This window comes from Palaemon carinicauda, chromosome 14, assembly GCF_036898095.1.
Source record: "Palaemon carinicauda isolate YSFRI2023 chromosome 14, ASM3689809v2, whole genome shotgun sequence".
Taxonomy (NCBI): Eukaryota; Metazoa; Arthropoda; class Malacostraca; order Decapoda; family Palaemonidae; genus Palaemon; species Palaemon carinicauda.
This window is the reverse complement of record NC_090738.1, coordinates 127123785-127146467: the sequence shown is the minus strand read 5'-3', so window position 1 is coordinate 127146467 and position 22683 is coordinate 127123785. Positions and strand designations below refer to the sequence as shown.

The 22683-nt window shown below is 41.4% G+C and overlaps 1 protein-coding gene across 1 annotated transcript in view; it reads right to left on the bottom strand.

Moving 5' to 3' along the window:
- The window catches only part of LOC137653755 (BRCA1-A complex subunit Abraxas 1-like), a 64289-nt gene extending 49505 nt beyond the window's left edge, over positions 1–14784 (bottom strand). Inside the window, exon 1 of the mRNA XM_068387379.1 lies at positions 14544–14784. Within this exon, the coding sequence (XP_068243480.1) occupies positions 14544–14621 (78 nt within the window). The 5' untranslated portion in view covers positions 14622–14784. The remainder of the gene's footprint in view (positions 1–14543) is intronic.
- Positions 14785–22683: the final 7899 nt, after the last annotated feature.

The window sequence follows — 22683 nt, the reverse complement described above, 5'->3', positions numbered from 1 at the left end:
GTATTATGAAATAAATCATTCTATATAATCAGTCAAAAAGTATTGAAATAAATAATGAATGTCTAAAGTTTTTATGGTTAAACCATTGGAAATATCCGTTCCCTTTTCCATACTATACGGTAATTCCTTAATAATTTAAATCTAGAAAAAAACAGATTCACGTAAAATCAAAGCTCAGTTGATCAATTTGATTTGCTAATGTTACAATGACTGACAATTCAGATCAAACACTGTTCAAAAATTGGATCATCTAAGAGCATAGTAATTAATTATTAATGCTATAATTATCTTCATTATAGTACTTATAATAACATAAGTGGCATAAAAAACTACAAATTTTAAAAACAATTTGTTTTTTTCCTAGCTATACAAATCAGAGTCTTTTAAATGCGTTACTTCTAGTTTCATTTTCTATGACCAGACAATCAAAAAAGAAAACTGAGTTCGGTTGCATCATAATAAAAAATTTAGGTTGCTAAGCAGCGCCACTGCATAGCACTGTTATACACTAATTTGCGCAGCAGGCTTCACTCTCTTCTGGTCAAAGACTTGTGTGATGGATGAGATGGGACCTGCGCTTAATTGACTCAGGTTTGTATAAACTGTACTGGTTATTTTTAAAATTTGTAATGTATTACCAAGGGAATACAAACTACCGAGTCATTTAAATGGGAGTTTTCCTTAGGTGGGAGGAAAGTCTCCACTAAGCAAGATTCACTCTCTCTCTCTGACAATTATAAGTACAGTACGTATAAGTATGGGCAAAAGTCAAAAGTGGATTATTCAGGGACGGTTTAGCCGGCTCGTAAAAAGGCACGGCTGCAGTGTCCAATCCTTTAGGTTCAGTCTAAGATGGAGGTAAAGCCATATGAACATCAAGTATCAGACTAAAGTAGTATATCAAATATATTCCAGCACCATCTGCTGTACCAATCGTATCCCTCTCAAGGTGTCAGGAGTCCTCAGGGAAGGGCATTCATCTAGCACTTCCAAACACCCGCCTGCGCCACAGAGTAGTTCTTTCTGAATGTTAGGGATGTAACGATGCCCCTAACATTGTGAGCTCTGGGTCTATGACCTTATGGAGGAGAGTCTGGATTCAAGGCCTGATCTATGACCTGTCGAATCCAAGAAGAGATCGTATTCTTGGTGACTCTTCACTTAACCCTGCCTGTACTCACAAACAGTTTGTTAACATATGGGTGAGCTCCTGCAGTTATTATCATTATTATTATTATTTTCCTTAATAGCTAAGCTACAACCCTAGTTGGAAAAGCAGGATGCTATAAACCCAGGGGCTCCAACAGGGAAAATAGCCCAGTGAGGAAAGGAAACAAGGAAATAAGAGAAGTAATTAAGAATTAATTGAGTCTTAGCACTGAACTCGGGGACAAAGAGTGTTATCCAGTCCCATCTTGAATGAGCGATGTTGTAAGAAAGACTATGCAATTCACTGTCTCTTGGAAGAGGCCAAAGCAAGAAGGAAAACGGTTTCAAGCGTCAAGTCACAGTCTGATGACCGGTTCAGGGCTCGTAGTGTGCAAACTACATTCCGACTGAGGGCAGTTATGCTCAAAACTCTGTATGAGGAGAAATAATTCCGTCGAGGAGGAAATATTACCTCCATTCAGTCTAAAGGCGAGGCTCAGGCTGAGTGGTAACCTTTCACCGCCGAGACCAAGCAGTTTTTCCTCCTAGAAGTATAACAAGAACTCCGCTATCACTGGGATAGTGGCGTCGAAAGCAGTACAGTAATACCTCTTCTGCGTCACCAGCACCAAAAGATTGGCCACTTTGCTTGGTAGACAGCTGAAGAAGACTCCAGAGGTATCCAGACATACTTCTCACTACTGTTTGTAAAATGCCTCTCTTCAAAAGGAGATGCCTGATACCCGTCAGGCATGAAGACGTAGTGAAGACGCTGCCTTGCGGTAAATCTTTAAATGTGGTTGTTTGAGTAGATCTGGAAGTGGAGGGAGCTCCCTCATCACCTGTGAGCAGATGTAGATGGTCTGGGAACCATTCTGCATGTTTCCATATCGTTGCTATGAGGGTCATCGACAGACTATGATGCCCTTACTTTATTCAAAAGCCTCCTTACTAGGCAAAAGGAGGGAGTGCATAGATGTCTAGATTACCCGACTGATGTTGGAAGGCATCTTCCAGTACACCGGAAGGTTCCAGTTGAGAGACGTCGCGAACTGGTCTATCGTTTGTGAACCCCAAAAAATCAGGACTTTGTTGACTCTGGTGATTCAAAGACCACTCGTACCCAACTATCTGAGTCTTCCTGCCCAGATTGTCCGCCAGGATGTTTTTCTTGCTCGGGATGAAGTGGGCTAATAGGTCTACCATGTTGTCTTACGTCCATCTTAATATGTCTATAGGTAGGTGGCATTGTTGCTGTGAAAAGATACCCCCTTGCTTGTTTAAGTAAACCACTACCATGGTGTTGTCACTCATCAGCACCACGGAGTGTCCTGAAAAGAGCTGTTGAAATTGCTTAAGAGCCAGAAAAACTATCTCTCATTTCCAGGTTCACATGGCAATGCTGCTCAGACTCAGACAACAGTCCAGAGGCTGTATGTTGCAACAGATGAGGCCCCCACCTTTCTTTTTATGCATCTGTGGAGAGCACCAATTTTGGGGGAGGAGAGAGATCTACTTCCCTGAGGAGATTGGTGTCTAACACTCACCAACTCGGGTTTCTCTTTTGCTCTGGCCCCATCGGAACCTGCCAGTTCGGGGGGTCACTGTGCCGAGACCAGGTCTTCAGCTGCTACTGGAGAGACCGGGTGTGAAGACGGCCATTGGGCACCAGATGCTGCAGGGAAGTCAGGTCTCCTAACTGGCGAGGCCACCAGTGTGCTGGTGGCGCATCTTACCTCAAAAAGGGGCGTGATCCCCGCTTTAGCCTCTATACTGTTTTCAGATGGAAAGACTTTGCCTAGTTGGGTATCTATATGCATTCTGAGATATACCAGTTTCTTAGATGGCTGCAAAGAAGACTTCTTGCAATTTACTCATTCTTGTTCAGGACAGATTGATGATTGATCTCCAGCCTCCAGACTCCATTTTTACAAGAGCCGGCTATAAAAGCCTGGAGACCCGTCTAGAACCTCCTGGAGAACACCCTTTTCTCGTATGGTCAGGCCGAAGGACCTGTTCCTTCACAGATCCCATTGTGTAGAAACAACAACACTGGATAACATGTCTAAGGAGGAAGAGAGTGAACAGGACATGGTAGACGTGCGGAGACAGACCAAGGTTCGGGTCCGTGTACCATCCACCTCAACCACCTGCTCTATAGGCATCCTCCCACCGATAATGAGTAGGAGGAATGAACCCTGCGGGCACGTCTACGCCTACCTCCTCTGCCTCGTGCCCCTCTAGCATGAAAGGGCTGCTTGGGGCCTTGTTTCCTAAAAATGGATTATCTGGGGTTATTCGACTCTCTCTTATGCCCCTGACGTTTTACCGGAGACGCTCTATGTGTAGATGGTGCCGAGGAATAAAGGCGTGAAACCATCACCCTGTGGTGGAGGGAATCCTTCCTCCAGCGCTCAGCAACTGCGTCGGTGTCCTTCATGTTGAAGAGATTAGGACCCTTCATAGATGCGTTGCGCAACTTGAGTGCTTCTCTCCTCAGAACATGCTTTTGGAATCTTGAAATGATGGAGTCAGGTTTACCAAATTATGCATCAAAACTATACTGTCCTGGCACCAGAAAACAAAAAGGTGGACATTGCTTCCCTTTCCCATTCAGAAGAGAAATCTTCATTACAGAAGAGATTTCCTACTGAGCCCAACCAGTAGTCCAACCATGAAGCAGCTTGCATAGAACACTTCGCAACCCGCTCCATGTTCGCGGCATCCCCGGCCAAGAATGTCACCTTTTGAAGGTTGTGTTCTGCGTCAGAGCCAAATTGCTGGATCCAACAGCAGAGGAGAAGGATCATCGTCAACTATCTCGTAATACTTCCTCTATCGTACATACAGCGTAAGCAGCAAACGAGATGAGGTCACTGCACTGAAGGACTGGGAAACTCCTGCTACCTGATCATCAAAGGCCTTCCTCTTGGCTCCCTTAACCACCCTAGACCAGGACATGACTACCCTTGTCTTGGTGGGTCTGGGGGTGTCATAGAATAGGGCTAGAACTGTACCCTTTTCCTTGGAAGGAATCAGAGTTGGATCGCCACAGAATTAATTTTACTTATACTGTACAGGACAGGACCTGTAAGAAGACATGATCTGACTCCTGTTCTAAGGGCAAGATCTTAGGACTGGCAGACATGGGCAGCATTTCATCGGAATAGTCTGAACTGTCATCAAGAGGATCATCCACTCCCGAACTCACACCCACAGATGCCCAGGGTGGGTCAAAGTCGTCAGATTATGTTCCTAGCAGGAGCTTCAGACCTGGGAGAGAGACTGCATTTCTCTGGTCTTGTTGATGCTGGTGCTGAACCAAGAATGCCCTTCTGCGGAACTGTAACCTTGGGTCTCGAGATCCAGTTCTTCGGAAGGTTCTTCCTGTCCTTCCTCTCTCAGGGCTGGGTTGTAACAGTCGCAAGGAGTGAAGAAGACTCCTTTCTCACTCAAAACATCCATTGATCGCGAGAAAGGGGGCACAATTTTGATCAGCTAAAAGGGTGGAATCCCCTTCCCAGAGGACCCTGACCCCTCGAGAGGGGTACGACAGATGGTACTTGAACCGGTCCAATGACCGCCTTAACTAGTTCCAAAAACAATGGGGCGTCCTTCATAACCGAAAGGGCACCCCATGATGCACTACAAGGGCGAGTGTGCTTTGGTTCTTTCCTAAGAGTACCCAGGAAAGGGTGTACATGAACAGATGTCACGTCGCACTTGCTAGCGAGACTTGGTTACCTAAAAGGTGAACACTCACGCGCTACAGAGGTATCAGGAACAGGCGCGCTCTCGTGAACTACCAAAGTAGTGCAAACAGGTGATAGAGGGCGCACTACCGAAGTAGCGCACATCGTCCAGCATTCCTGCGCTACCGCAGTAGGGAGAGCAGTAGAAAGTTGGGGCGCAACCGAGGTGGCACAGACCTGTAAAAGTTCTAGCGTTGCTGAAGCATGGCACGATGGGGAGCGCACTACAATGTGATTGCTCTAGTCCTGCCGAAGCATAACATGATGGGGAGCGGATGCTGGAGACTCGCTACTAGTTCACGAGCGCACGACCGGGGTTGCACGCATAACTTGGTCAGCAAGAGGAGCTCGCCTGACCACTTCACAGACACTTAGTGGTCGGGTGCGCAACACTGCACAAGACTCCCTCGCCAAACAGAGTCTGAGTGCCCAACCACTGAAGCAACATGAGGTAAAGCACAATCACTCACCAGTGCTCCAGCAGGAGGTTGGCAAGTAGTCTTGCACACTCCTAAAAGAGCCAGCGCTCACTCGTATGGTAGCGAGCAAGGATGAGATGCATTCCCCCCCTACTGACACCCAGTAGGAATAGCAGATTCTTCCTCTTGAGAGATAAAAGCCTGAGGCACAGGCCCTGAAGGTACTGGTCTAACAAAGGGCAGCACGCTTTGATGTATCCTATGGACATGACGGCGATGGGCGGGAACTGTAAACAGTCACTGTACCCCATCCTCGTCTTGCTCTGAGAAGCAATGCTCCAAAGAGTTGGAATGTGGCAAAGACAAATCTAGCACTCATTTCCTAAATCCCAGAGGGGGCAACCACTCGAACGAAGAGGGCTTTGTTCGCGGACGAGAATTACGCTCAATGCCAGGCGGAGAAACTCAGTGCTTCATAATCTGTAGGCCCTCAGCGCGCTGAGCAAACTCAGTCTGACGATGTGCCACATAATCAGCGAGCTGAGAAGACTGACTTAAGTCAGTTTCAAGCAGAAGCAGAGGTGGTTGCAGCTTTGGGCATGAGAAGCTCTGGCGGGTCACCCACCATACAGTTTCAAGAAGGAAGACCGTACTCAAGGTGTAGACTTCTGCTGTGAGTTAGAGCAGGAACCCGAAATCCACAAAAGAAGGCCCTGGGCGTCAACAGAGAGAGACTTCACTACGGCCAAGGGCTGGGCAGCTTCACTAGGGTAAGTAATGGGGTTCTCTGAACCTAGGGGTTGTCCAGGTTTCAAACGGCCATCACTCAGTTAATCGTCCTCCGAAAGAGACCAAATTAGCAGAGTAAACAGGGATGGAACGAGACATGACAAATTCGTAGATAATTTTTATTTTTCCTAACTATACAAACCTTAGCTATTTAATAGGGGTATTACTTTCGGCGTAGCTGAAATGACGAGCCGTTAATTTTTAACGAGGGTTTACTACCCACCCCGCTAGTTAGTGGGGATAGGGGAGGGTAGCTTGCTACCCCACCCCCCTCTCACACACCTGTGCTTGAGCTCACTTTACTTGGAGGTAGGACTTCAAGGGGGTTAGGGCTGGTGGGCAAGTTTGGTTAAATAGCTAAGGTTTGTATAGTTAGGAAAAATACAAATTATCTACGACTTTGTCATTTGTTCCATAACTGGAATACAAACCATGCTATTTAATAGGGGTGACTCACCCATTAGGAAGGGTGAAGAAAAGAATAAGGGCCAGTCAAACCTTTTCATTCATGCAGACTAAAACCGGGTTACAATGCCCTCAACCTTCTGCTACTTGTCCAATAAGGAGCTTGAGGTTTTAAACCAGCTGTTGTGCAGCCAACACAGGACCGATAGAGAACATATCGAGTCTCCTGTGGGTCACGTCTTACAGGTAGTGGGATGTGAACGTTGTTTGACGTTTCCACACCCCAGCTTGAAGAACCTGCGTCACTGAAAAACTTCTTTTGAAGGCCAGGGATGTAGCTATGCCCCTGACATCATGTGCTCTGGGGCGACGTGACGGAGGGGGGTCTGGATTCAGTGCCAGGTCAATGACCCTGGGAATCCATGCAGAGATGGTGTTCTTGGTGACCCTCTTCTTAATCCTTCCTGTAAAAGTGCTGGAACACGAGGACGGGCTGCGGCTGTTCTTTTGAGGTACAGTCTCAAGCTCCTTACTGGGCATAGTAAGAGATGGTCTGGGTCATCTGTTACAGAACGGAGAATAGAAATCTGGAAGGAGTCAAATCGAGGATCCGCTACTCCTGGATTCTGAGTCTTAGCAATAAACTCAGGGACGAAGCTGAACGTTACCACCCCCCATCCCCTTGAATGGGCAATGTCATACGATAGACCATGATGTTTGCTGACTTACTTAGCCGAGGCCAAAGCTAGCAGGAATACCATCTTCCAGGTTAGGTGGCGATCTGATGCCTGGTGTAATGGTTCATAGGGAGGTCTCTTTACAGACCTGAGAACTCGAACCACGTTCCATGGGGGAGGTCTCACTTCCGACTGAGGGCAGGTAAGTTCATAACTATGTATGAGTAGAGAAAGTTCTAGCGATGAGGAAATGTCCATTCCTTTCAGCCTGAAGGCGAGACTTAAGGCTGAACGGTAGCCTCTCACTGCCGAGACTGAAAGGCGCATTTCTTCATGCAAATACACGAGGAACTCTGCCATTGTTGGAATAGTGGCATCGAGTGGAGAGATACCCTTTCCACGACACCAACCACAGAAGACTTTCCACTTTGCCTGGGAGACTGCTGCTGAAGACTTTCACAGGTGTCCAGACAACCTAATTGCAACGTGTTGCGATAATCCTCTCTCAGAGAGAAGATGCTGGATAGTCTCCAGGCGTAAAGCCGTAGTGAACCTACAGCTTTGTGAAAGATGTTGGCATGTGGTTGTTTGAGTAAATTTTGTCGTGGAGGAAGTTCTCTTGGTGGCTCCATTAGGAGTTGCAGAAGGTCCGGGAACCATTCTGCGTGATGCCATAGAGCTATGAGGGTCATTGAAAGATTGACCGATGTTCTGGTCTTATCGAGTACCCTCCTCATCAGACAAAACGGGGGAAAGGCGTAAACGTCGATGTTGTCCCATCGTTGTTGGAAAGCATCTTGCCAGAGACCCTTGGGGTCTGGGACCGGGGAACAGTACAGCGGGAGCCTGAAGTTCAGGGCCGTTGTGAAGAGGTCCACAGTTGGAGAAACCCACAAAGTCAGGACTTTGTTGGCTACTAGATGATCCAAAGACCACTCGGTACTCACTATCTGAGGTGCGGATGCGCGCGGAAAAAGGCTGGCCCGCAGGTGAGCGCTGGCGCGATGGTACTGGTTGGCGCGTGGGAGAAGCCAGCATTGCTGACTTCCCAGAAGTACTACAGTGGTACCTCTACATACGAATTTAATACGTTCCACAACCGAGTTCGGATGTAGAAAATGTTCGGATGTAGAAACGAATTTTCCCATAAGAATACATTGAAATAGGATTAATCTGTGGTCGAGCCCAAAACCCTATGATAACTCCTTAATAAATTACTACACATAATTACACATGACAATATGCACTCTAAATTAGATAATAGACATGTAAAAAAGAATAATTATCAAGAAATAATAATTAAGAAATGGGTTTTTAGCCTCACTTTACCTTAGAAAGTCCAGCGCAGGTGTCGGTCTTGCTACGCAGAGTGGAGACGGACGGGCGGCGAGGAGGTAGAGGGGGTGACTACGATAAACGTACACTACCGTAACTTATTCCAACTTACACTAAGTGAACTTTAACCTAACTTAGCTTATTTATTTTTTTTATTTTTATTTTTCATTTTTTTTTACATTTTCTTTTTTCTTTTTGATGATTAATTTTAATCACTTTCACTCTCTACACTTAAAATTAATTTAATTTTTTTCTCTTCACTCTTTGCCGTTTTCTTTGAACCACTTCCTTCCTCTTCATCACGAGTTCGCTTCGTAGTTTTTTTAAAGAAGCTATCGATAGAAAGTTGCTTGGTACGGCTTTTCAGAATGTTTCGAAAATGAGTTAGGCAAACATCATCGAAATGCGCAACTACACGACAAACCTGCAATTTTTTTGGATGGTATTTGTCGATGAAGTCGACCACGTCTTGATATTTTCCTAACATCTCTCTTATTTGCGCCCAACCTAACACATGTTCTACCTCCTCGATCCCTTACTCGTCATCACTCATGTGCTCAGACATAGCATGGAGTTCCTTGAGCTCCTCTGTAGTAAGTTCGTCGTAATGTTCGGCGACAAGTTCCGTGATGTCATCTGCGTCGACCTCCAGACCCATGGACTTGCCAAGGGAGACTATTTCCTCTACGTCTTCCGCTGCACCCACCACGGGATCAGGTTCGGGGTCAAAACCCTCGAAATCTCGGGGAGAAACTGCATCAGGCCACAGCTTCTTCCAGGCAGAATTGAGGGTTCATTGAGTTAATCCCACCCAAGCCTGATCTATGATCTTCAAGCAGTGCACGATGTTAAAGTGGCTTCTCCAAAATTCACGCAAAGTTAAGTTTGTGCTTTGCGTGACATTAAAGCACTGCTCGAATAGGTGCTTGGTGTAGAGCTTCTTGAAGTTCGAGATGACTTGCTGGTCCATGGGCTGGAGGATAGAGGTGGTATTCGATGGAAGATACAGCACCTTTATGAACTTGAATTCTTCGAAGATATCATCTTCAAGTCAGGGGGGTGAGCAGGTGCATTGTCAAGGCATAGCAGGCACTTTAAAGGCAATTTCTGCTCATGAAGATACTTCTTCACAGAAGAACCGAAAACTTGGTCAACCCATTGGACAAAGAACTGCCTAGGGACCCAGGCCTTCGAGTTGGATCGCCAGAAGCTGGTCCTTATCCACATTCTGTGCCTTAAAGGCCCTAGGGTCTCCGAATGGTAAACCAGTAAGGGCTTGACTTTAAACTCCCCGCTAGCGTTGGCACATGGGGCAAGAGTCAACCGATCCTTCATTGGCTTATGCCCAGGCAATTTCTTCTCTTCGGTGGTGATGTAGGTTCGACTGGGCATCTTCTTCCAAAACAGCCCAGTTTCATCACAATTAAACACCTGCTGCTCTACGTAGCCTTCTTCCTGCACGGTCCTTTCAAAGCTCTTCACAAAGTCAGCTGCAGCCTCTCCGTGACGAACAACTGAATGAATCCCGGACCATTTCTTAAATTTTTCAAACCAGCCACGAGATGCCTTGAAATCGTCTGAGGAAGGTTCGGTTGAACTCTCCCCAGCATCACCACCAGAGCTCGCCTCCTTCAAGTCAGTGAAGATGGCGTGCGCCTTCTCGCAGATGACAGTTTCGGTGATGGTGTCGCCAACAATCTCTCTGTCCTTGATCCAGATTAGCAGAAGTCGTTCCATCTCTTCTATGACAGGGCTACGACGTTTTGAAATGATGGTGATCCCCTTAGAAGGTTTCACTGCTTTAATGGCTTCTTTCTGTTTCAAGATTGTCGAGATCGTCGACATATTTCGGCCATATTCTTTTGCAAGTTCACTCACGCGGACGCCACGCTCATGATTTTCAATAATTTCTTGCTTTACTTCTAAAGAAAGCATTTCCTTCTTCCTTTTCTCACCACTACCACTTGCGAAACTAAGCCTTTTAGGACCCATGCTTTAAAAGGATGTACAGTACGTAAAAAATCCCGATTAAAATACAGTTAATAGCAGAACGCACAGCGCACAACCACACGAAGCCGACGAGAACAGAGGAATGACCCAAGCCACGCTAATTGAGGGTCCCTCCGAGGTCGAAGTGCTGCCTTCTCTCGGCAGAAATAAAAAATACATCCGGCGCTATAAGTACCATCTACGCGTACGGGTATTGTTTACTTCGGGTGTCGAAAAAAAATTCGGGTGTAGAGTAGGAACGGGTTCGAATTGTACTTCACGTGTCGAAAAATTTGGATACAACCGGTACGACGAAAATTGCTTACTTCGTGCGTCGAAATAAAATTCGGGTGTAGAGTTGAAAAATTGCTCGAATTTTACTTCGGATGTTGGAAAATTTGGATGTAGATACGTTCGTGTGAAGAGGTTCCACTGTACTTTCAGTAGATCGTTGGCGCGTATGATGATGCCCAGCATGGCGCACAGGAGAGTTGGATGGTGGGCGCGTATGCGCGCGGGCAGGAGACTGATGGCGTGCGGGAGAGCTCTGGTGATCAGGAGGTTGATGGCGCGCAGGTGAGTGTTGGCGCGCAGGAGAATGTTGGCGCGTAAGCGCAGGGCGCAGGAGAACGTGAGCTCATATGCGCATGAGGGCGCACATAGCGCGTGATGGAGCTATGCTCCTGTTGGAGCGTATGCGCGTGTTGGAGCGTATGCGCGTGTTAGCGCATACACCCTTGATGCCCTGTGTTAGGGTTTAGTGATGGGGCCTGACGAGCTACTAAGGAGCATTCGTCAGGTCTCATTGGCGCGTAGCGCGTATGTGGTTGGCGCGCAATAGCGTGCTTAGGTGGAGCCTTGTTAAGCCCTTGTAGAAATGGTGACGGCAGGTCGGCAGGTCTGTCGAATGGAAGGTCAACGTGTCCTTTAAAAGGACGACCTTCCACCAAAGGATATTGCGAACGATCTGCAGAAAGGTCCACGACCAGTGCAGGAACAGTGATGGATGACTGGTCTCGAGGCTCCTCTGCGGTGGACTGCATCGAAGATGTTGAACCAAAGAGGTGCCTCCTCACCGCAGGTGAAGTTAGGCCTCTATGGCGAAGAGGAAGGCGAGCTTTCCGACGAATGCGCCCTCTGGGGGCCGTTGGATCAGCAAGTTGACCTTCTGCAGTCCTCCAAAGAGGAGTCTCTGTAAGTGAACTCCCCCGAGGGGTAGAAACACTAGCAGGAGAGACTGAGGATGGACTTAGTTTCTCCCTTGTAGGTTGAACAGAAACTAAGCCGTCAGCTACCGTAGAGTTTGGAGAGGCAGAGGTGATGGGTGATACTGCATTGGATACGTCTGACACCACAACGTCGACAAGAGACAGAGGATCAACCTCTGACGGTGACCACGATTGCTTGACAGCCGCACCCAATCAGATGTAGTTAAGCAAAACCTTCTTGGAGGGCGAACCCGAGAGCCCCAAGGAGGACCTAAGCTGAAATGAGGTTAGTGACATATCCTCCCCGGGGGGAGAGGTGGAGCTGCTTCGCTAGGGGAAGCAACGTCATCTCTCGAGTCCTGAGGTTGGTAAACAATACATCGGTCTACACTACCACTCAACGGTCTCTCGAAAGAGACCGACCGAGTGGGAGCTTCAGAGGAGGTTTGGGCAGCGGAAGAAAAGGCCTCGAGTTTTTCTCCTTTCAAAGAAACCTTTGAAGGAGAAATATCCAGTTTGGACTTTTTCTTCCGTCGTCGCAAAACTCCCACTGGGAGGTAGACCACTCCTTACACTCACTACACCTGTTGTTGCTATCACACCGTTGGCCCTACAAGAAGGACAAAGGGCGTGAGGATCAGTCTCGACCACCAACATGAATGTTCCACAGGGGCGGTCGGGAAACCCAGGGCAGGTGCGCATGATCGCAGAGGCCAACTTCACGTATACAGAACTAGAAAAAGAAAAGACAAAAGCAATTAAATGGCTGCCAAATGACGGCGAGGATGAGAGCGGACACGTCCGACCACCATCCGAGCTGAGAGCAAAGTGAGCTCAAGCACAGGTGTGTGAGAGGGGGGGGGGGGGGGTAGCAAGCTACCCTCCCCTGACCCCACTAACTAGTGGTGTGGGTAGTAAACCCTCGTTAAAAATTAATGGCTCGTCATTTCAGCTACGCCGAAAGTAATACCCCTAATAAATAGCGTGGTTTGTATTCCAGTTACGGAACAAACTGGATTAAGAAGCCGGAATTTCTATGCCTTTGAGGAAGACCCCAAAGGAGACAAATCCCTTTTGGACTTTTTCCATCGCATACAGAACTGCACCTACTAGGAGGATGGCCTCTTCCAACACTCATAACAAGGAGACTCCAGCGAGTAAGAGTGGCCTCTGCACACAGGACAAAGAGCATGAGGATTAGTTTCCAAGGCCGACCTCCCACGCCAGGGCAAATCTGCATAGTAGCAATCCTCAAGTATCACATGCATTTCTATTAAAGAAAAATATTTAAAGTAATGGCCAGTTCATATAACTTTCTTCCGACTGCAACTCTGGCCAGGTTTCATAGTCAGGACAAGGGACGTCCTGAGAACAAAGATGGCCATAACACGAGAAGTATAAAGGGTGCGGGTCACTTCCACCTGGGACAAAAAACCGCCACACGCTTTCAACTTAAGACACTGGAACAGAGCTGTTGGTGTTCAGCCTCCATCAAGCAAAGGGCACACAACTACAACAAAGGGAAAACACAATCAAACAGGGAAAGGGAAAAGAAACGGGATTGTATAGCACGAGGTCGACACTGCGATGAGGTTAAGAGCTGACACGGGTGACTGAGTCTGCGACAAAAACAGAAATGGAGAGAGAGGGTGACCTTTAGCCTGAGTCAGCGAGTCGTTAACCCTGGGGGCACGTATCACTACGCCTGGCGAGCGAAGGTAGGAGAGGATTATCTGGAAATTTTTGGTCAACACTGGGATAAATCCCAGAACCTCCTAATAAGTAGTTCGTGGTAAGTAGATTGAATTGGAACAATTATAGGTTAATAGGAGAGACGACACGTCTACTTTCTCCCGAGCCAACATACAAAGCAACGTCATATCACCAGCATATGTGTGAGAGGGGTGCCTTGTCCACATCCCCACTAGCCCCGCTGGTACCGCTATCTAGGGGAGAGCGGTTATACCTTGTTAAAAGTTTTATAGGTAATTTCAGCTTTCACTGAAATAAATATCCATAGTACAAAGCAAAAGGGTTTGTATTAAGTTTTGGACTCTGGGAAAATAGGCTCTACCTCAAAGCTCTATCAATTTCCATTACAAATGGATATCAAACTAGTCTTCAACTTGTGAAAATAAGCCTGGAAAGCTCTATTTCATTAAGGTTGCCACAAAAGCTGCAAAGGAATATACCTACAGTTCGGTCAAGAGGAGCAAATTTCTGTTATGTAGGGACATGCGATATATTTCAGGAAAACAGAGCATAAGATAGAAAAAAAGGCAGAGACCTCATTTTACTTCTAACCCCATAAAGGTGATAACTGATAAAAAACTGAAGGAGCCTTTGTATATCAGCGGCCAGTTCGTCACGCATTGATTAAAAATGGACATCAACTAACCTAAACTTTCCCCCCTAACCTAACCTGCAATCCGTGTCCTAACCTACTAACCTAACAGGGGGGGGGGCCCACGACCCGCTGCGAACCCCCCTTACACTACCGTATTCTAAGTTAGGCATACCATAATACACACAAGTGGCCGCTCTCATACATACACCCCAAAAAATGAATAAGGACGAAGCACCATTGATTACGTTAGAGGAAGTGAGTGTTTGACGTCTACTTGTGACGGTGCAAAAGTAAATATTTAGCATCAATGGGTCCCCCAGTTAGGTTAAGTAAGTTAGGCAAGATAAAGATTGGATGCATGACTGTAGAGTAATTGTTTTTACATTAAACTACAATATGCCTGTGACTGATATTGATAATACACATAAAAGACCTACAATATCATATTTCAAATAGGGTCTGACTTAGCCTACCTGAGCGTGTTCAGTTCGTAACTGTTCATACAGCAAAGACGATAGCACTGCCCCCGAACAGCTAACCCGGACGTTCATCCTTAATTTTGAAGATGGAGGTTTAAATTTCCTTTAGAAGAATCGGGAACTAGTGCATTAATTACTTGATTTACCAATGCACTATAACAACAACACTACAACTGGTGTTATGTCATTTGACACTTTGCGAATCTCGGACCGTGTCATGAAGAAAGGTCACGTGACTTCATGACAGTGAGTGACTGAGTGCGGTTTTGGATTTACAACCGGCTCTCCTGTTTATAACTCCTCTATAACAACGCTAAAGAAAACAATTCTATATGATTTTTTTATTGTATAAATAGAAAAATACTTTTCCTAATTTACTAAGTTCCTCAAAATATGTTGATAATTCTAGTAAGTGGTCAACTTCTAGTTCATTTTAAAAATTCCAGTTTTAGTGTAAGAGGATATGTGTAAGAGAGGATAATAATAATAATAATAATAATAATAATAATAATAATAATAATAATAATAATAATAATAATAATAGTAATTTTGTTATTATAAAGAAGCAAGAAGCACTCTGTTTTGAATAAGTAATATCAGCCTATTTCACTATATTTATGGACTGGAGAGACATTTAGACCTATTGCAATCATTATTACATCATATTTCATATCTTTACCCTCTATACATTGATTATGTACTATAAATGTTATTTCTATAAGGTATACAACGCAAGGAACCAAGTTCATTAACTTTTCACTGAATCATGAACAAATTATACTACCACTGGGTAGTTATTGAGTCTTTTGACTGGCCATATAGTACTACATTGGATCCCTCTCTGGCTGTGGTTCATATTTCCTTTGCCTTCGCATAGACCGAATAGTCTATCTTATTCTTTGCATATTTACCTCTTCCTTCATACACTCAAGGGATTAACTCTAAACTTAACATTCCTCATTTCGTTCAAATTCCAGAGTTGTCTTCGAAATTAGAAAAGTTACTGTAAGTTAAAATCTGAAGAATGATATGATAAAAAAACTATCTGTATATTCATCGTGGACTTACTTCACTGATAAGATAAAGCAAAAATGAGAATTGGCAGTATGAAGATCACAAGCCCTAAGCCTAAAGTAACAATCTTCAGGTGAACCAGTTTTTATATCCCATGTGAGAGGCGTTGAAAAAAAAACTTGTTAGTCAGGGAAACAGATAAGGCCTAAAACGAACTGACAACAAGATCTAAACAGAGCTGACATAAGCTAAGTTGAATAGGATCTGGGAAAAGATAATACAATTTAATGAAATAGTCCCTGGCTTCAAATGACTTTCTAAAATCCAGGAAGCAACAGAGTAGGCCTACATGCAAGATAAACTATAATAGGAAGGAGGCGGGTGGTTAACTGACAAGGCTTATTAGCAATTCCGTGAACCTTGTTTTTACTTTACTTTTTTTTGTGTTAGATAAATCTAAGCCATTTACATATAAACAACACTTCAATATTTCCTCATTCTCGTTGTTTCAATCTTTGTGTGACACGTAACTGACAATTGCCCTAATTGGTGCTCTAAGTAGTACAGTATTTTAATGCCTTTTTAAAAGTTTTACTGTAGTAGAATATTATGGAAATATTAGAGGAATACTGTTAAGCTAGGTTTTCATCGCGTTCAGTTGCGTTGTAGGGGAACATTTAAAATTCTAGATGACTAATGCATAGTCACCACTGCTATTCTAGTCGACCTATAGAGTTCTACTCAACCAAGAACACCTGCCTCTCTCTAACTTCTGATTCCATTGGCTGCTGTTCTGATGGTTATCTAACCGGACAGGTATAATAAAGACATCTGTCCGTTAGTTCTGCATTATTTGAAGAGAGAGAGAGAGAGAGAGAGAGAGAGAGAGAGAGAGAGAGAGAGAGAGAGAGAGAGAGAGAGAGAGAGAGAGAGAGAGAGGGGGGGGGGGTCTGTTTCAAGGGCTTTGTGATATTGTGCTATAATGCCTACCGAGTCAACGACTCATTACTTTAAAATGGGAACAAGACACATCTAAGCATCCTGATGTGCTAAAACATCTCCATGATTATTCCAGTGCACATCACGTCACATCACTCTAAGCAGAGGCGACACTAATTGTCACATCTACTGTAAATAGTGTATAATACCCTTCTCCAAGTACAGTATAGTCGACTCAATTAATCCTGAGTCTACTTTCTCGTCAGCTACATATCTATGGAATGAGTAATGAATGTAAGTAAAAATATATTGTATAAATTGTATATATTGAATGTAAGTAAAAATATATTGTATAAATTGTATATATTGAATGTAAGTAAAAATATATTGTATAAAGTAAAAATATATTGTATAAAACCATATATTGATATTTCTTGTGTTTAAATTAATTGTTTTCATTTGATGATTATAACAGTTCGTTATACTAGGTAAAATTATTGTAATAAAGATTTTTCAATGTAGTCAGATAAGTTTGCAACAGTATGTTAGTTTAAAATGGAATTGAATGGTGTTTCGTTATTATTATTATTATTATTATTATTATTATTATTATTATTATTATTATTATTATTATTTTATAAATTAATTCTATAATTAACGATTCATCTAGTAAAAAGCTGATTTGTTCATTGTTTTCTTTGCTTGAGAACATACCCTCTTGTTGAAAATGGTCTAAGTGTGAAAAACATCCAATATTTTTATCCATGACTCAGGAAAAGGGTTAAGGAATTTTTCTAATGTTAGTCTTTTGGAAAACACCTTCACTACTATTCCTAGTATTACATTATAGTTATCTGTGGTGATACATATACAATAGCGAGAGTTAGAAATGACTCTGAAAGTGAATAATCAGTATATGAACCAGGGCAATGAAGTAGAGTGCCTGGGTGGACAGTCACACAATGGAATAGGTCAACTTTTATTGGTGTTTGGCAAAAGACATACGAATGATGGAATAATGGAAGAACAGGAAAGTTCCCTTTCTATTTAAAAAAAAAAAGAACAGTTATACAAAGGCCTAGTCGAACTGCCGGAAACTCGAAAAAAGATTTAAAGGTAAAATTATGACGGTTTTGTTGTGAGCAATGGTTTTACAGGTACCCATCGGTCTAACCGTTTATTATTATTACTATCCAAGCTACAACCCTAGTTGGAAAAGCAAGATCCTATAAGCCCAAGGCCTCCAACAGTTATTATTATTATTATTACTATTATTACTAGCTAAGCTACAACCCTAGTTGGAAAAGCAAGATACTATAAGCCCAAAGACTCCAATAGGGGAAAAATAGCCCAGTGAGGAAAGGAAATAAGGAAATAAATAAATGATGAGCATAAATTAACAATAAATCATTCTAAAACCAGTAACAACGTCAAAACAGATAGGTCATACATAAACTATAAACAGACTTATGTCAGTCTGTTCAACATAAAAACATTTGCTGCAACTCTGAACTTTTGAAGTTCTACCGATTCAACTACTCGATTAGTAGGTATCACCTGGTCATCCGTTGTTATACTCTGGGTGGAGATGGTTTCCAGGAACTAATAAATGTATATGTTCGGTCTTTAGGACATTGAACGAAAGTCCAATACGCTTTTCATTTCATCTGCCGCTTATTTGTGACATTTAATTTTCCCTATTAGAGCCCTTGGGCTTATAGCATCGTGCTTCTCCAATTAGGGTTGTAGTTTGGCTAGTAATAATAATAATAATAATAATAATAATAATAATAATAATAATAATAATAATAATAATAATAACAGCCCTGAAATATTCGTGAACTAGACTAAGACTATCAATGTATTATAAGCACAACAAGTCAAATGTTTTAATATGTGCCTTTTATTATTGAATTCAACTGAAAAAAGGGTTAAAGAAATGGAAGGTTTTAAAATTTGGTTGCCATTTCACCATTGTAAAGTAGAGGTTGTGTGTGAATTCAGACACATGTAGACGATATGGTAAAATTACTATCTTATGCATATGATTAAAAATACTTTGACAGGATTTAAACAGAGGTTAATGTTGATGAAAGGTAAGGGGTGAAAACAGAGAGGGTGTGGAACTGTTAGAAATAGGTTAAGTCATAAATAACCTGGATGTTTATTGTCTTAAGAGTCGGTGTGCTGGTGATGAAACCCATATATGAAACGCTTAAAAATATTTACATAAGAAAGAATTATGCCTGATTTCTTGCTTTTCACTAATGTTATACATATCCTGAAGATAATGGAACGCAGTAGTAGTAGTAATGATAATAATAATAATAATAATAATAATAATAATAATAATAATAATAATAATAATAATAATAATAATAATAATAATAATAATAATAATAATACTTCAGGAGGTTGTAGACTACATATTTCACCACATGAGCCAATTCTCTGTGAATTAAAATACAGTGATTAATACTTGCTTTAGTTGTATATAATGAAATGCAAAATAACAGCGGTAATTGAGAGTTAATCGTAACCATTCAATGTAATTTATAGTTAGCAGTAACGATTTTTTATTATTGTTGTTTTGCCTTGATACAGATGCACGGGTTGCGTTCACGTGGCAATTGGAGTACGAGTTTCCGTCGTGACTTTAGCTTGATATTTCGATATCGTATATATTACCATTGTGGGATTTACTGTGGTTTACTGATTACCTTGAGTTCTATGCTAGTATTAGTGAATAAAAAACTACTATCTGGGCTGCATTAAAAGTACATTTTTCTTATACAAAATGTTATGAAACGAATTCAAACGAAGGTTGCTGGATGAGTTGCGGATCTTCACCAATAGATGGCGTTTGCATCTAGGTGTCCTCTGTTTGTGCTAGTGGGAAATTGAATTTAAAATGTACGTTTATCAGAATTCCACATTCTAATAGGAAATTTATTATCAATATGATAAAACTAATCCACGTAGAAATAGAATATTTATTTTGTCCTCATAGAAATCATCGTCTTTCTTTGACATTTGAAATGCCAAGTCCGTCGCGCCCGAGCAGTGGTATTCGCGTTCATTATCACGTTAAACATTTTAAAATTATATACAAGCGTTATTCTTATATTATTTAAATACATAATATCTCATAAATGTTATTGAAGCAATAAATCAAATTTATATTGGAATTTTATTGAACAGTCATTGATAATGCGTTTTTTCCTATATTGTTATTGTCCATAATTTTTATCTAGCAATGTAAAATTTACGAAATAACTAATAATCCTGAAATAGTATCGAATAATTATACTAAAATAAACCAAATAATTATATTTTTTTATTATCATAAACAATAACATAGAAATTATTTCAACTACGAATTCAGTATCTGTCAAACATGGCGTCTATCCGTAGCCGTCATTGACCTTTCTCTTGTGTAGAGTGATTTTTTCAGTGAATGGTGAATCCAATAGTGTAACCTGTGTATTCACAGTGTATATAAAGTTCTGGCAGAATGGCGGAGCCAACTGAACCGCCGATTAAAGATGTGAAAAGGCCAGAGGATGTAGTTAAAGTGGCTATGGCGGATAACTTGAAGTTTGCCGTTTTAATCGGGCTCATTGAAGTCGGCCAGGTTTCTAACAAGGAGGTTGTCAACACCGTCTTACAATTGGTAAGTCGTAGGCCTATGGCTGTACAACCTACGTGATTATGAAAAATGAACTGCTATCGTAAGGCATGTGGCGTTTGGTAATGTTTGAACGATTTCGTCTGCTAGAGCGTCATCATCACTCGGTGGTTGGGTGTCGTGGCGGGAGCATATACTTATATTTACATACTCGTAGAGTCTAATTCATAACGTATTGGTGATTTGTTAGGGTTTATAGAAGCTACTTACTTTATAGTCTAATAGGCGAAGATAGGATTTACGATTAATGTCTTCTGGTTGTCGGAGCTGTGATAGGTTTAGTTTGTTATGCTCAGTGAGTGGCCCTTTTAGGTAAAGACTGACTGCGGATTTTGGTGTTCAGTATACGCGTAGCATTGCATTGACGGCATTGTTGTGTACTGTCATCCTTGCTTTACTAGAATGACCATCCTGGACACGTGACACCCAGTCTTTCACTTCCAGTCTATGATCTGCTGAATAAAATCGAATTGTGTTTCATTCTGAAGTTGTAGGTTTAGCCTTAATGTCTTATTCAGGGTTTTTTTTAAAGTTGCATCTCCTATTGTGGGAATAAAAGCAATGATGATGTCACTGGTGTCAGTGCTTGGTAAAAGCGGTTTTCTATTTTTAAAATTTTGGAATAATCTGAAATCCAAAGTAAATGAGGCATAGTTTATCTCCGAGAAAAGGGTGTAACTCAATTGAAGTGGACATGGTTCAGAATTGTCACGTCAACTTTGGACTATCATGTTTGTTTATGGTAAAATAGTATACATTACACAATATTTTATATATGAGGGAAATATTCCCATACAATTTATAAAGTGAATATGGCTGTTTTTTTAGCTAGGCTTGTTACAATTGTTCAATTATCCACCAGTCCAATAGGTCGTTTGTATTTGAATTCACTGAAGTTTTTTTTTCAAGTATTACTGTTTGGTTCCTTTTATTACAATTATCAAAATACCAGAGTTGAATGAGGCTTGTTTCCTGTGGGTGTCCTTACCATGATTCTCGAGGAAATGAATATGCAAGAACTCTGATGCATATAAAGTAATTTCATGAAATAGTAATTTTGACTTATTTTTTCTGCCCATTGATTTATCAGGATTCATTTTCTGAATAAGAAATTTCAAGCAAAAGCCTCATATGTTTTTGTTTGGAACATTTTAGTAATGCCCTACATGTACCAAGCAATACAGTACAGGACCCTAAATCATACATTTTTTATTTTTATTTTGTTGTTAATTGAGGACAGACTTAGAATTTTGATGGTATTATTTATATGAAAATAGTGTTTTGGTATTTGTTGCTAATAGTTGTAGAACGTAAAAAATTAAATATATAGGATTTTGTCATATATACTTATATATTATGCATATGTATATATATATATATATATATATATATATATATATATATATATATATATATATATATATATACATTATATATATATATATATATATATATATATATACATATATATATACATATATATATGTATATATATATGTATATATATATATGTATATATATATATATATATATATATATATATATATATATATATATATACATGTGTGTGTGTGTGTGTGTATATATATATACATATATTTTTATATTCTATTCTACAAAGTACAATACTTAGTTTTAGTTACAATGAGCGAGCCTCATCCTTGTGAAGACATATCCCCTTTATAGCAACTTTACACTTATTATACTTTAAAGACACACACTACCTTACTTGAATTATCTTGTATTTAATGTAGACCAGACATTTGATTATTCTGGTGGGACACAAATTTTTCCTGTTCATATGAATCTGTAATTTAGTACATTGTGCAGATATTGTATGTGATCAATTAAGAATTACATGAAAAAAGGAATTAGTTCATTGCTATGTAGAATTTGCATAGGTGTTTGTGATTAAGAATTTATAACCAATTTCAGTGGCATTTTGGTAATCGAATAGGCTGTTTAACCGGTCCCAGTAAAATAGACAAACATTCTTTGAAGCTTATTTTGCCGGTCTGGTAAAACAGACAAACGTGCTTTGAAGCTTATTTTGTCAGTCTGATAAAATAGACAAACATGCTTTTAAGCTTATTTTGTCAGTCTGGTAAAATAGACAAACATGCTTTTAAGCTTATTTTGTCGGTCCGGTAAAATAGACAAACCTACTATTAAGCTTATTTTGCCGGTCCGGTAAAATAGACAAACATGCTTTGAAGCTTATTCTGCTGGTCTCAAACAAATATAAATATTTTATTGTTTTATAGGTTCCTGGCAGTGTTGTAGGCAAATGTATAAAAAAAGCACTAAGCAAGAATTTATCTAACTAGTTAATAGTAAATATATTGAAAAGTAGTTGTTGGCAAGAATTCCTTTGATAATCATGTAAAGAGAGAGGGCTACATAGTATTACACTTTATTATTGCTAGGTCTGATGTCTACATTGTTTATATATTTGATGTTCAAGCATTAGAACAACATTGCTTGAAAATGGCA